At 45.6% G+C, this 16,118-nt stretch overlaps 1 protein-coding gene across 1 annotated transcript in view; it reads right to left on the minus strand.

Moving 5' to 3' along the window:
* LOC310990229 (myosin-10) overlaps positions 1-16,118 on the minus strand; it is a 58,055-nt gene that overhangs the window by 14,640 nt on the left and 27,297 nt on the right. Inside the window, exons 4-15 of the mRNA XM_083977523.1 lie at positions 14,659-14,686; positions 12,414-12,516; positions 11,626-11,655; positions 8,969-9,061; positions 4,103-4,166; positions 3,469-3,567; positions 2,836-2,979; positions 2,620-2,715; positions 1,833-1,951; positions 1,467-1,619; positions 1,020-1,193; positions 760-933 (exon numbers count right to left, since the gene is read on the minus strand). Of these exons, the coding sequence (XP_083833649.1) occupies positions 760-933; positions 1,020-1,193; positions 1,467-1,619; positions 1,833-1,951; positions 2,620-2,715; positions 2,836-2,979; positions 3,469-3,567; positions 4,103-4,166; positions 8,969-9,061; positions 11,626-11,655; positions 12,414-12,516; positions 14,659-14,686 (1,277 nt within the window). The remainder of the gene's footprint in view (positions 1-759; positions 934-1,019; positions 1,194-1,466; positions 1,620-1,832; positions 1,952-2,619; positions 2,716-2,835; positions 2,980-3,468; positions 3,568-4,102; positions 4,167-8,968; positions 9,062-11,625; positions 11,656-12,413; positions 12,517-14,658; positions 14,687-16,118) is intronic.

Consider the following 16,118-nt stretch of genomic DNA (forward strand, 5'->3'; position numbering starts at 1 on the left):
TTCCTCTTCAGTATCACACTGTCACGCTGGATTTATTTGATGAAGTTCAAATTAAATACTGGCCATGGTGTCAGATACTGGATGCTTACTATGTGGCTGAATCTGAGATTTTCACCTGTTTGTCACCGACAGACTCAGATCCAGGACTAATGTTTAGACAAGGCTGACTGATGTGCTGCACTGTGTTCAAATAAAGTATTATATGTACAACAGAGAAAAAAACAGAGGGGTAAACTTAATTTAACTATCACCCTAGGGGCTGTATCAGATTTCACACAATGACTGACAAGCGTCCTCCCTGGAATGCAGTGCAGTATCGTTTTCTCTTTGCAGATGGCAGACCACCATACAAAAGGGTGAAAGTTGAAAACCTCAGTTATGTAACCACCAGGCACCAAAGACTCAATCTTGCACCAATGCGAACCAGATGTGGGTTTCCTGCAGAAGCACTATGACAACTGGGCTATTGTTTTCAGGCAATGACCTGGTTAAGTGCGCTTTTGGAGGAGCAGAGTCTGTGGCTCTGAGAGAGACTGCAAAACATCCCAGAAACAGAGTTTTTTTTGCATAAGGAAAACATATAAAACATGTATAAATCTGACCCTATAGAGAGGGTGTGAATAAAGGTTTCCAAAAGTACATATTTCATTTTTTCTATTTCAAAGAACTGTGCAAGAGCACTAGCATATTTGAGCACAACCAGCTACCAGTCCCAGGAAAAGAGTCGGAACACCAGACAGCTTAATGGGATGTACGTACCCGCCCTGCATAGTGAATGATGCAGAAGTCAGCTTTGTCCTTGAGCTGACGCGGCTTCTGAAACTTGGTGTGTGTGCCCTGCTCCTGCAGCACTTTATCAACAAAGGTCTTGTCTGTGGCTTTAGGGAACCAGCACTCCTCATCCAGCAGAGCCAGAATACCAGGGGGGTTATTCTGAGGAGACAAATTTAGGTAAATACAAATATTCATAGGACACACACACAGTCAGACAGCCAGACAGCCAGACAGAAAACACTGACCGGCCTCTCAATGAGGTCGATGCAGGGCTGCAGGTCCAGGCCAAAGTCGATGAAGCTCCACTCGATGCCCTCTCTCTGATACTCCTCCTGCTCCAGGATGAACATGGTGTGGTTGAAGAGCTGCTGCAGCTTCTCGTTGGTGTAGTTGATGCAAAGCTGCTCAAATGAGTTCAGCTGCAAAGAAAGTGTGAAACAGAAGAAGTGAGTTGTTAGTTAGTTATGGTATTCTATTATTGATTGTTTTGCAATTATAATTCAGTTTTATAGGAGGCTTGCTAACAAGCATAACGTAAGCAGAACCTTTAGTCGATATTATTGGTTTACAGTGTGTGTTTTAATCACCAAATCTTGTAATCTTGTAATAGAAAAACACTGCAATGTCTGAAGGCTAAATTTATTTGATGTGAATACATTTGTGTTCAATTGTGAAGTGTTATCAGTCAGCACCTCAAAGATTTCAAAGCCAGCTATGTCCAGGATGCCGATGAACGATGCCCCCTGACGTTTGGTCCTGTCCAGGGCCTTGTTGATGCGGTGGACCAGCCATCGGAACAGACGCTCATATGTTGCCTTGGCCAGGGCTTCGACAGCGAAGTCAGCCTGAAGGAAAAAACAAAGAGCACAGGACCAGAGAGAGTACAGTATGAAAGACATCATTAATAATACATAACCCACCAAGCCATAAGTACATACGAATGTTTATAAACATTGTGTTGCTGTAATAGTTTGGAACAAAACAAGAATTCAATTTGATGTTGTGCATAATTCAATAGCAGGTGTTATCATTGTTCATCCTGCTCAGTGGCACCTTACCTGTTCTTTGGTCTGTGCCTTCTGCACATAGTCTCGTCCCACTTTGATCCTCGGGGAGAGGATCGCCCTGGTGAACTCCATAACATTCATTCCAAGCAGGTGGCAGAGCTTCTGTGCAGCTGGAAAAGTGAGGGAGCAGATAGCAAGTACCTTACTACATTAGTACATTATATAAGCGTTCAACATGTCTGGTTTTATAACATAACATCAGATTCTCAGAGTCTAAGCTTAATGCTAGGTTCAAATAATTGAATCAAAAATGAAAAAAGTGTAAAGACAACACTACCTAGGTCTGTTTTAACAATCCAGTATATATGACTATAACATTACATATTCTGTCTGGGCCAAAACCCCAAGTGGGTCAATAGCTTTCTTCAAGTGAGGTCTTAGGGAGCTAGAACTAGTACCGTATGTTTAATTGGTCTTACCCCAAGATATTACTTATAACACTAACATCACTAATATTTCATCTAATGTAATTTCTCATACTGAGCAGTTTGTGTCTACGGTATAGTTCAGACTACAGCAGCATGTGATGGTGCTGAAATGAGCCAGACGTTACAAGCGTTCAACTACCATGAGACTCATAATCTGACTTCATTGTAATCATGTTTCTAATAAAGCATGTGCTCACAGTGGGAGCATGTATTACATGGATTTGAGCAGAAGGTTTTCCATCACCTGTTGTTATGGAAGCTATGGGTCACAGTCATGTTATTATCTGGGTTGATGACATACACTAGGGAGTGTGTTCATGTTTTACTATGTCTGTATGTTGGATTTTTACCTGTGTTCTCAGGCATTGAAGCCTGATCCGTGTTTCTCTCCTTCTTGAAGACAATGTTGCCAAACTGCAGCACTGCAGAGACCACCTTCAACATGCCTGGGAAGGATATGATAACACTTTATTGGTCCCCGTGGGGAAAGTAGGTAATGACTGAGTACAAGGGGGAAATAAAAGAAGTATACTACAATTCAGGGAACATCTGGAAGCAGTACTCACAGACAATCTCCTCGTGGTTGAAGCTCATGATGTGCATGGCATCCATTGTCTCCTGGAAATTATCCTTGTCCTGTTGACCAGGGATGGGAATGTTACCATTTGACAGGAAACGGTAGTCGTTAAAGCCTTCGAGGAGCAGGTCCGCTGGAGAGGGAAAGAAAATTGTTCATATATTTGCACGTTAATTTAGATCAGCACTCTCATCTTTCTTCTTTGTGTTGTGTATGTATTTGGTACATGTTGAGATTGTACTCAAAAGCAACAATTTGAATGATGGTTGCAAAATTTTCTGATTTTGTGTTAGATTTACATCCATTTTAATTGAAGACAATTCACTTTAGACAGAGAGTCCATGAGCAAACAAGAGATGATGTCAACTTTAAAATTCATTAGTTCATAAGTAAAATATGTTGTCTAAAGATCTTCTGCATCATCGTGAAACAATGCACTAACAAGCTAAATTAAAAGTTAACGAGAGAGAAAGATTTGTTGCACTGGTGCTAATTCAAACCTTCTGTCTAAACCTCTGTTCTTTGCCTGAAGCAAATTAGCACACACATTAAACCTCACTATCCCTTCTCTCATGGTTTTGTTTATCCTGATTTCTCCTCATAGTAAGATTCAGACACTCACTCCGGAGATGCTCTCCGGCCCCTGCCAGCAGACGGTAAAAAATGTGGAAGGTCCTCTCATCTTTGGCCTGTCGAATGGCCCTCGACTTCTCCAGAAGATCTGAGAGCAGAGCTTAAGGACCGACAATTTAATCACAACATGAATATGAAGCAGTCGATACTGTCACTGCTGTAGTATTGTGACTTTTGTTTTACATTTTCAGCAATCTATGCAGCTACTATGTTCTGACAAAAAATCCCGTAAAGCACACAGCAGATGCATCTTCCAAGAAATAGCATAGAACCGTCAAAATCACACGGGAATAAAATCTAATTCTAATCAACAAATAAATTCACTCTTTCCACAAGTGGTGCAAAAAAAGACATTTTAGCCAAATTAACCTAGTCTCTTATTTTTCTTCCAGGCATTAATAAACTCCAATAAAAGAAGGAATGCAGATAAAAATGGTTTCATTACAGCCCAGTGCTCTGTAACTCTGGAATATACAGAGCAAGAAAGGCATTTCTGTGGTAAAGCATTGGCGATGGTGAGTCCAATAGCCAAACCACTACTCTCAGCTCTCAACTCTGTGTGTACCCTTTATTTTAGCTTTTTATTTTTCAGACAGTCCTTTAATGGTCAGTAAGGAGGATACAAGTCTCAATATTGGCCCCAACAATGTAGCCTGTGACGTCAAAGTTGATTCTGATGAACTTCCCCTGCAAGGAAAAAACAAACATGAAAATGTGTTAAACATCAGTTGTTGAATTTATTGAAATATTTTATGAGGACTCCTATGATGTCAGTATGATTTGGAACATTTATCTAACTATTTCATCTCCCTTCAGGCACTGTTTAAAATACCACCTTGTGTTTTTTTTTTGCAGATAGCAGAAAAACATTGAAGAATAAAATGTCTATATTAGGAAAAGCCAGGTTAACAGGTCAGAAAGAATCCCAGGCATCCCAGTCTGTGGTTTCCTGACAGTGAATGTGTGTGTAAATGTGTGTGTGCCCATCTGTCTACTGGTGGTCAGAGCTCCTCAACTAAGCCAGCCTGTGAATCATGAGAACCCAGCACCATGGTGGTTAATTTTGGCTGCATGATGCACTTGGTCACAAAAAAAGGCTTACAGCAAGCATTGTTGTGATTCCTGTAACTCGTCACTACATGATGAGACAACAAAGTATTCAAGATGTGATATCAGCCCATTTTAGGATAACAGATTTTTTTTTAGAAAATTCGAAGGTAGAGACTGAAACAAGACATAGAAAAAATAATTTAAATAGAATGATGATAATAATAATAATAAAAAAAACCTTAAGGGAATACAATATGGAAAACTTACATGTATTAACTATCTGGAGACTGATATCATTCTCATGTCTGTTCATTATTCAAATATGAAGCTACAGCCAGAAGCCGGTTAGTTGACCTTATCACAAAGGCCAAAATCAGGGGGAAGCAGCTAGTCTAACTCCATCCAAAGGTAACAAAATCTTCTGAAAGCACACTAATGACATGCTATATCTCATTTGTTAAATCCATATGAAAACCTACCGTATGTTAGAAAACAACACACTGGGGTTTTATCTGGACTATTTCTTGGCAGGAAGCAAGACTTCCTGGAGTGTCTGCTAGTTTCCTTGGCCAGGATGTAATGTGTTACTAAGTGAGCTTTTGAGATGGTAGGCAGATTTTTTAACCTTCAGACAAGCAGGCTTGTTTTTTTTTTCTTCTTTTGCTTGGAGTCTTTGTGCAAAGTTAAGCTATAGCTACTGGTATATAATATATATCCATTACATAAAATATTTCATCCTCCTTCTCCTCATCTCAGGCTCGGGCCAAAGGCAAATAAGCATATTTCCATAAGTGCCAAACTATTAAAATTCAATGATGATGAGTAAATCCTTAGTTAGTCTGGATGTATTAAAAATGTAGAGTGGGGAAAACATCTTTTTTTTTTTTTTAACATCTTCCCCTCCTTGAACCGCCACCTTACCGTGGTGGAGGGGTTTGAGCACCCGAATGATCCTGGGAGCTATGTTGTCCGGGGCTTAATGCCCCTGGTAGGGTCTCCCAAGGCAAACAGGTCCTAGGTGACGGGTCAGACTAAGAGCGGTTCCAAAACCCCTCATGAGTGGAACAATATCGAGGACGTTCACGTCGCCCGGATCGGCGTCACCGGGGCCCCACCCTGGAGCCAGGCCTGGGGTTGGGGCTCGAAGGCGAGCGCCTGGTGGCCGGGTCTCCGCCCACGGGACCCGGCCGGGCCCAGCCCGAAGGAGCGACGTGGGCCCGCCTTCCAGTAGGCCCACCACCCGCAGGAAGGACCATGAGGGGCCGGTGCCGTGTGTTTTGGGTGGCAGCCGTGGGCGGGGGCCCCGGCGACCCAATCCCCGGACAACGACTCTGGCTTTAGGGACATGGAATGTCACCTCGCTGGGGGGGAAAGAGCCTGAGCTCGTGCGGGAGGCTGAGAGGTATCGACTAGAGATAGTCGGGCTCACCTCCACGCACAGCCTGGGCTCTGGAACCCAACTCCTTGAGAGAGGCTGGACTCTCTTCCACTCTGGAGTTGCCCATGGTGAGAGGCGGCGAGCTGGTGTGGGCTTGCTCATAGCCCCCCAGCTCAGCCGCCATGTGTTGGAGTTCTCCCCACTGAACGAGAGGGTCGTTTCCCTGCGCCTTCGGGTCGGGGATAGGTCTCTCACTGTTGTCTCGGCCTACGGGCCGAACGGCAGTGCAGAGTACCCGGCCTTCCTGGAGGCCCTGGGAGGGGTGCTGGAAAGCGCTCCAACTGGGGACTCCATCGTTCTGCTGGGGGACTTCAATGCCCACGTGGGCAGCGACAGTGTTACCTGGAGAGGTGTGATTGGGAGGAACGGCCTCCCCGATCTGAACCCGAGCGGTGTTTTGTTATTGGACTTCTGTGCTAGCCACAGTTTGTCCATAACGAACACCATGTTCAGGCATAAGGGTGTCCATCAGTGCACGTGGCACCAGGACACCCTAGGCCGGAGGTCAATGATCGACTTTGTAGTCGTGTCATCTGATCTCCGGCCGTATGTCTTGGACACTCGGGTGAAGAGAGGGGCTGAGCTGTCAACTGATCACCACCTGGTGGTGAGTTGGATCCGCTGGCAGGGGAGGAAGCTGGTCAGACTTGGCAGACCCAAGCGTATCGTGAGGGTCTGCTGGGAACGTCTGGCAGAATCCCCTGTCAGGGAGGTCTTCAACTCCCACCTCCGGGAGAGCTTTGACCGGATTCCGAGGGAAGCCGGAGACATTGAGTCTGAATGGACCATGTTCTCCACTTCCATTGTTGACGCGGCCATCCGGAGCTGTGGCCGTAAGGTCTCCGGTGCTTGTCGCGGCGGTAATCCCCGAACCCGGTGGTGGACACCAGAAGTAAGGGATGCCGTCAAGCTGAAGAAGGAGTCCTACCGAGCCTGGCTAGCTCGGGGGACTCCCGAGGCAGCTGACGGGTACCGGCAGGCCAAGCGGACGGCAGCCCGGGCGGTCACGGAAGCAAAAACTCGGGTCTGGGAAAAGTTCGGGGAGGCCATGGAGGAGGACTACCGGTCGGCCTCGAGGAAATTCTGGCAAACCATCCGACGCCTCAGGAGGGGGAAGCAGTGCTCCGCCAACACTGTTTACAGTGGAGGAGGGGAGCTGTTGACCTCGACTGGGGATATCGTCGGACGGTGGAAGGAATACTTCGAGGATCTCCTCAATCCCACTGACATGCCTTCCGTCGAGGAAGCAGAGGCTGAGGATTCAGAGGTTGATTCATTCATCACCCAAGCTGAAGTCACTGAGGTAGTCCGGAAGCTCCTCAGTGGCAAGGCACCGGGGGTGGATGAGATCCGCCCTGAGTACCTCAAGTCTCTGGATGTTGCGGGGCTGTCGTGGCTGACACGCCTCTGCAGCATCGCGTGGCAGTCGGGGACAGTGCCTCTGGACTGGCAGACCGGGGTGGTGGTCCCTCTCTTCAAAAAGGGGGACCGGAGGGTGTGTCCCAACTACCGGGGGATCACACTCCTCAGCCTCCCGGGGAAAGTCTATTCCAGGGTGCTGGAGAGGAGAATTCGGCCGATAGTCGAACCTCGGATTCAGGAGGAACAATGCGGTTTTCGTCCTGGCCGTGGAACGCTGGACCAGCTCTACACCCTCCGCAGGGTGCTCGAGGGTGCATGGGAGTTTGCCCAACCAGTCCACATGTGTTTTGTGGACTTGGAGAAGGCTTTCGACCGTGTCCCACGTGGCATCCTGTGGGAGGTGCTCCGAGAGTATGGGGTCGGAGGCCCTCTGCTGAGAGCTGTACGGTCCCTGTATGACCGGAGCAGGAGCTTGGTTCGCATTGCCGGCAGTAAGTCAGACCTGTTCCCGGTGCGTGTTGGACTCCGGCAGGGCTGCCCTTTGTCACCGGTTCTGTTCATTATTTATATGGACAGAATTTCTAGGCGCAGCCAAGTGCCGGAGGGGGTACGGTTCGGGAGCCACTTGATTTCATCTCTGCTTTTTGCAGATGATGTGGTCTTGTTGGCTCCCTCGAGCCAGGACCTTCAGCATGCACTGGGGCGGTTTGCAGCCGAGTGTGAAGCAGCTGGGATGAGAATCAGCACCTCTAAGTCCGAGGCCATGGTTCTCGACCGGAAAAAGGTGGCTTGCACCCTCCAGGTCGGGGGAGAGTTCCTGCCTCAGGTGGAGGAGTTTAAGTATCTTGGGGTCCTGTTCACGAGTGAGGGGAGAACGGAGCGCGAGATCGACAGGCGGATCGGTGCGGCGGCCGCAGTAATGCGGTCATTGTATCGGTCCGTCGTGGTGAAGAAGGAGCTGAGCCGAAAGGCAAAGCTCTCGATTTACCGGTCGATCTACGTTCCCACCCTCACCTATGGTCATGAACTCTGGGTCATGACCGAAAGAACGGGATCCCGGATACAAGCGGCCGAAATGAGTTTCCTCCGCAGGGTGGCGGGGCGCTCCCTTAGAGATAGGGTGAGGAGCTCTGTCACCCGGGAGGAGCTCGGAGTAGAGCCGCTGCTCCTCCACATCGAGAGGAGCCAGCTGAGGTGGCTCGGGCACCTGTATAGGATGCCCCCTGGACGCCTCCCTCGTGAGGTGTTCCGGGCATGTCCCACCGGGAGGAGGCCCCGAGGAAGACCCAGGACACGCTGGAGTGACTACGTCACTCGGCTGGCCTGGGAACGCCTTGGGGTCCCCCCGGAAGAGCTGGAGGAAGTGTCCGGGGAGAGGGAAGTCTGGGGATCCCTGCTCCGACTGCTGCCCCCGCGACCCGACTCCGGATCAAGCGGATGAAAATGGATGGATGGATGGATGGGAAAACATCTTCTGTGTTCACCATGAAGAAATACTGTTGGATTATGTTAATTAGGGCTAATGTAAACTGCACCACTGATCGCCAACTTGGAGTAAACCTGTGTCTCTTATACATACTATCTGTACATAATGTTTAAATCAAGATAATGATCCTTTAAAGAGGAACTGTAGACTCACAAAGCGAGATGAGTTGTCATTTTTCACTGTCTTGGCATTGCCAAAAGACTCAAGGATGGGGTTGGCTTGCAGGAGCTGGCGTTCCAACTCACCCTGTGAGAGAGAGAAGAGAGAGACAGAGAGGTAAGAATCCAACAAGCTGTCAAACACCTCTAGTGCCTGGCCCCACGTAATGAATCTTTTTATCACTATTTATCAAATTTGTCTGCGTCTGCCAAAACATACACAACTTGGCAAGGCAAATAAATTCTTGGTAACAGATCAGGTAGGGGAAAACGTCGCCAAGTCAATATGTTAAACTGATATTTCAGACAGCCTGCAATTTATCATGGCTCTGCTGGCTTTACTTCAGTCAGCTGCAGTACAATGTGATTTTTGTCGGGGCAACTCAAGAAATTTAAGGGGCAAAGAGAACCAAACAGTTTGACAGGACTTGTGAAACCACAAAGGCACTTCAGCGAGCATGTTCCACCACATGGCCCTATAGTGAACGGTTAGGTTGAGTTGATGAGTGAGAGCGTGCTTCTGGCCTGCACATTCCTATGGCTGGGATCATATACCCTATATATCCAAAGGCTGTACCACCATGGCGGTTATGTTGCGGATGGCTTCCTCCCAAATCTCAAAACCTGGACTGATAGGTGGTTGGGACATTCCCTATGGTCCCTGAAACCTCTAATTCCCATACACATGACACAACCTCCACTATCCGGGGCACTTGTAGCACAGAAATAACCCTTGGGGTAGCTTTACCACCTGCAGCACAGCAGATCGGACCCTGCCTTGAACTGACTCCAAGGTACTCCTCCGGGCTGTCCAGAGGAAACACAGTAAGTATTTTCTGGACTCTGACTTGCTGACTGTTTGGCTAGCCAGAAATTGCAGATAAAAGAAACAAAAGACTATCTATAGCCCTACTTATATGAGATATAAAACAGAAAGTGAGACTGAGGAAGAAAAAAAGAGGGACAATACAAATTCCTTGGCCTATGTGAGTGTCTCTTGGCCCCATATTACTCAACTCATTAGTATGATGATAAGAAATGACAAGGAAACAACATCAAGAGTGAGAGTTCTCCACTGAGTAATGCTGAAGGTCTACAGACAAACTTCCTGAAGAACATGGGTTTTAGCAACAGAGGAAGGGAGTATCTATCCCCCCTCATTTTCTCTTTTTGTCTTCCAGGTCCTGACTAACATAGAATAACACAGTTCTGGGTGGATAAATCCCTGTGCAATGACATGGATAAACAGGTTCTCCCATTTGTCTTTCTCACTGAGTGAAATATGAAAGTCCGATCTCCTCTGGTCTGCTTTACTTCTCCTCCACTACTTCATCTCCCCCCTTGCTCACCCCCTTTCCAATCTTCTCTCCTGCCCCACATCTTTGCTTTCCCTCGATCCCTGGTTCTACATTCCTCTGGCCTGTGCTCAGAGGCAGCTGTAATGCATTGCAGAGGGAAAGCAGCATTAAGGAGGTCAGCGTGGATGGAGCGCTCCGGCAGGGGAGCGCTGAGGCACTGAGTTACAGCCTCTCACTCAAAGCTACCGAACCACAGCATATTAGAGGGCATTCACCTGGATTGTGTAGCTCAGAGCTGCCGGTTAGAGGACTCACTCTGTTTCCACAGTTATTAGAATTATAGAGGACAGAGAAACATCAGGTACTGGTTTAGGGGAGAAAGAAAAACAAAATGCTACCGGATAAATCAAGTAGAGAGGAGGTGAGTCAGAAACTATCAAGTTTTGTTGGGATTGGAGTTGAAGTTGGAGCAAATTCAATACTGTGTCAGCAGAATCTCATTTGTGTTACCTCTGGGACAAAATATTGCCGATTAAAATCCAAAAAAATCCAGGTTAGGCTTCGACGCCAACATAGAAAATCCCCCTGTGTTTGATTATTGACTGGGCAACAAAAGCCACACACGAATTCCAAGGCACATTTGGTAACTGAAATAACATAACCACAGCCAAGGCTTTAGAGTAAGCCAAGATAGAAATTAATTATTAATTGAAATGCTCTTTAAAGTACACACATGCATCTAGAGTACATTACCTATGGAAAACATGCATCAATACATGAAAGATTTAACTGCTGTCAACTTTAGTATCTTTGACATCTGGGGGTTGTAATGTCATGGATTCAATTTAGTAAAAAGTAAAAGATGAAGAGGAGAGATGTTTAGTGTGGCTATGGTCTGACTTTCCAACAAGGCAGGTAAATTTAAAATGAGGATTAACAAACCAACACAGCGGGGCTACACAGAGTTCATTACTGTAATACTTCCCGAGCACTTAATGTGAACAGGTTTAACGGCAGGTACAAGCTAATTATTTGTGTTTGACTGACATGTGTTTCTAATAAAGCATCTTAATCCCCAACTGTTCTAATAAACCTGAACCAACTGATAAAACAAAGTGTTTTATTATCATGAGCCTGGTGGTTTAACGGCAGATTCACTAGGCTTCAAATAATCATGTGAGTAGACTGAGCCAGCACAAACAAATACCTCATAAAGAAAGAAGCTTAGATTAGTCGGTCAACATCATTACAGAAGCGGCACAGATTTGGAGAGAAGGGGCATGCACATACACACTGACATCAAAAGCGGTCACACACTTTTTTTTTTTTTTGAGAAAGCGGGAGATTCACTTGCCTGTAGCTTGAATGCTTTGGGAGATTCGGGCTGTTTGTTATGAATAAACAAATGCAAGTGTTAAAACCTGAAGCGCTTATGTCAGACACAAGCCACAGGAAACAGATCACCGGTTTACAGTTAGCCCAGCGATGGCTGCACTCTCACAGAATGGCACTGGATGATATGAAGCAGGAGCAGTGACCAGTGAGACTACATTACATTACTGTAACATCTACCAGGTTAGCTGAGGATTAATACATGACCTGTTATCAGATGAATATCAACACTAAGATATGTAGAACACAATAATGTCACAATTCATTAAATACATAGTTTGACATTTTGAAGAAAAAAACACCTCTTGCAGAGCTAAATATACAGCAGCCAACCATTACCTGGAAAAAACTCAAGACTTAACACTTCATATTTTCATATTTTGTTTGGTAACAGCTAAGAGTTCAGAAAGTTACTGGTCCCAGCGTAGGAATAAATCAATAGCAAACAAGTAAAATCATCTGCAACATTTGGTATTTGTACAGATCAAACAAATAACAGAACCAAAATCTGGGCAGACTTGAAAATGTCAAGCTGGTCATCTAAATTACAATAATGATGTGCAGAAGTAGTTTATAAATACCAATAGGTCCATTTGGTTTTTAATTCTAGGTGAGATTAAGGATAGTTCAAATGGGATGGAGAGGAGAGGAGAGGAGAGGAGAGGAGAGGAGAGGAGAGGAGGAGAAAACTGGAGGCACAGGCTTGGCCAAGGATAGAGTAGGAAAAACGTAGGCAGTGAAGGATCTCACAGGAATGTTGTGGTCTTTGCGTCCTTTGTGTGAGGAGGCGACGTGGGCCAGGTACTGGATGACCTTCTTCGTGTTCTCAGTCTTGCCAGCGCCTGATTCACCTCTGAAAACAAAGTGGACAGACAGCACGGATATACACATGAACAGACCGGGAATGAAAAAGTGTAAGTGAATAAAGGATGAGTAAGAGAAAAGGTTTTGAATTCAGCCTCTCTCATCACTTTCAAATTACCACACTCTTTGTTTGCAATCATGAATCACCGGCTTTAACTCGTGAGGCATAGCCAGCTTTTAGTCCTATTCTACTTGTGTGTGTGTGTGTGTGTGTCTTTTAAATGTGCATAAAGGGAATCATTTATTCTTCCTTGTCAAAAAAAAATGCTGTTGTTCTGTGACATATAATAGAGTTACTGTTATTCATCACAGGAAATAATCTGTGTAAATTCCCCACAATTTAGCAAGGTACAGAGAAAACACCATGAAACCCAAACCAAAATCCCTCTCACACATCATTATGGTGGTCAGAAGTGACTGGATGAACCTCAAGAGAGAAAAAGGAAAGTGAAGGAGAGAGAAAATGACCATCAGACTATTTGTTGTTGCTTTCTAAATCCATCCATCCCCCTGTCAGTTGGTTTTACTGGGGAAGACTGTGGTTTGGTGGGCCAGTCTCCAAAGTTTCCAGGCTCTGCTTTTGGGCCGTCTCTAATGATAGCTGTGTGTTCAGGCCGGGCCATCCACGGCTCCCACAGTCAGGTCCCAGAACCCAGAAAACCAGGGCTAGCACTGAAACCAGGCCAGCAACACAACATCGAGATACATACCAGTGGCTTTAGTCTAGCTGGCAATTTGCTCTACTGCAACACAAGGAAGACGCAGGAGCAGTTTTAACCAGAATCTGATGGGCGGATTCACAAACGCAGGACGCGGCAACATAGCAATATAAGCAATATAGGTCAAATTAGTTACACATCCCACTTTGGCTCTGGTTTCATAAGAATATTTCTCATGGAAGTAACCATTCACTGACCTTTTCACATCTTATCCTTTTACCCTTCAGGGAGACATGCATGGCAGGGAGCACCCCGTTTCTCCTGACTCACATCCTCTGCTGATCGCTCTCTCACACCTCTCGTATGTCAACAAGAATTTGCAACTGTCGCGACGAGAAATTCTACAAGTTCTCCGCCTCTCGGGCCGCTCCCTGTTCTTCACATATGATACAGCATGTACAGTAGACATAATGCAGCAACACGAGGGCTACTTCTCACTTCCTGCGTGTTTATATTTTGTGCTATTGCTGTCCAAGCATCTGAGCTTGAAATAAGTCCGATGAACATCTGGATAACTTGTTCAGATGGTGATCTAGGAATGAGACTAGTCAGTTAAGGGGAGATCACAGATAAATACCAGCTCCTGACAATAATTATTTATTTTGTGTATGAGGAGGAGGCCATTAACTGGTCTGCAGACAGGTGAGTTTTTATAATCACTGTTTGGCCTGGAGATTTTACTGTACACCTCCAACTCGTTTTATATTGAAATCAATATAAAGGGTTTTACAGTGTGGGAGCAGCCACTATAAATACCGCCTTTTACCACCCGACTTCTTATTTAACAGTGGGGTGACGCAGCTAAAATGGCTGTTGCCAACAGGGGGTGTAGTTTTCAGACTTCAGGACAGATTATGCAACGACTCTTGTCTGCTCATTGGCAGCATCGCCTGAAGCCACAGTGAAGGAGTGTGGCACTTAATTACTCTCTGCCATAGTAGATGAAGGCAGGGCACCAAACCACACTCATAACTCCTTCAGTGCTGGGCAGAGCTGCGGCACAACCCAGAATCCGCAAAAAGCTATTTGAAACAAGTCTTTAAATAAAACACGGCGGGATGATGGGAGGTGGCCAACTGACCCAGGGTGAGAGAATGATGAAAGGGAGACGGAGAAATGCTTAGTTCAATTAGACTAAAATAACCAAGAAACTAGGTAATCCAGGGGCAATGATCCTTCTAAAGTGGTTCAATTATACTTATGAGTTACAACATTTATCGCAACTAAGCAAAAGCAGTGAGACCGAACCTATGATCCTATTCAGGTAAATCTATATAATGTTCATCGTGACGGTTTCATTTTCTAGTTGATCAAGCTGCTTCATCAGCAGAACCAGCTAAAGGGACAGAACAACCATCTGACCTGACAGTGAAATGACCTCTAGAGAGGAAATGAAGAGTTGTAGTACTCACGTGCAAAGGATTGATTGGTCCTCACGATCTGTTCAGAGAAAAAAGAAAAACAACGTCAGCATCTTTCCATCCTCTCCTCGGCTTTAACCTTTCTTGCAGCTGCAATAATTACAAAGACAGCATATTGTGGTCAGGTTGTTGGACTCTAATACAGTACAATGCAAAGCAACTTCTTTTTGCAACAATGTGTAAAGACTGGAGCTATACGCTGGGTACGATTATGGTAAAGCATTCCTCTTATTTTTCCTTGAGAATAATAGGACATAATAAAATATTGTTCCATTAGAGCCAACAGTCCATTCCTCATCCCCAGGCTGCACTTTCCTGCAAAACCATGCTGTGTAATGGTCATAAACCGACACCCAGACCAGTAACTGAAGCCCTTACACCTTTCATCACACAGGAATTCAGACCCAAGTCCAGATGACAGGATTAGCTAGCTATACCCACTGAAGTGTGTGACCTCTCAACTTAAAAAGTCCTGCTGCGTACTACAAAGACCAGAACCCAGAGGGAACTGACCTGTTTATCTGCAGAAACTCTAGACTCCCTCTCATGCTGTCAAACTAAGAGTGTGCCCTAATTTAATACACCCACTGGTAAACATCATGTCACATGTTCCTTTTCATACTCCGAGGGCATGAGTTTGTCTGAGAATATGTCAGGTTTTGCTTCCCCAAGCCATCGGTCATGTTCCAAATATACTGGAATTAATCATAATACGATGTTATCTAACACTACCACCAATACTACTTCAAATTCTCCTTTCTGAAAGTAGTTTTTAAGTGCGTAAATGGACTGGCCCCACAATGTCTCGGACCTTTAAAAAGACAGACAACTGTGGACAATGACAAGGAGCATAACCAAGCAAAACTGTAAAATTTGAAGGTGCAGGCCAACCATCCCTCTCAGTGCAAGGTACACACCTATGCAATTCTTTACCATCAGAAATGAAATCCCATCATTGTCAATACAACAGCACTTTACCAATGTTTAATGTTAAATTTAAAGCAGAAGTGAGTGATCCGGTCGTTTTCGCTAATGCTGCGTTCCAGGTAGGCTTTTGAAATCGTAAATTACAGCTTCAAGTCACAACTTACGACTTTGTAGCGTTCCAGGCAACCCACTCGTGTTTTTCCGACCTGTTTTACCTGTGAAAGTCACTATAACGGCCACTCGTAACTTCCGACCGGTGAACTCGTACCAGATCGATCTGGTACGACTTCACGGTCGGAAAAATACGAGTTTCCTTGAACGCACCATAACAGTCCTCGTCCCTACGTCGCCACATTCACGGCGTCCCTTGGCTGCACACACAGCCCTGCATGCCGTTCTCTCTCCTCATTGGATAAAAACTGTAGGATACGATAAATGTTTTCTCCTGGGCTCAGAGCAGAGCAGAGGGACTGAGAGACCCGTGTTTCGGTCCAAACACTCTATGTAAGTGATTGCTGTCGGAA

This window comes from Trachurus trachurus (assembly GCF_905171665.1).
Source record: "Trachurus trachurus genome assembly, chromosome: 8".
Lineage (NCBI taxonomy): Eukaryota > Metazoa > Chordata > Actinopteri > Carangiformes > Carangidae > Trachurus > Trachurus trachurus.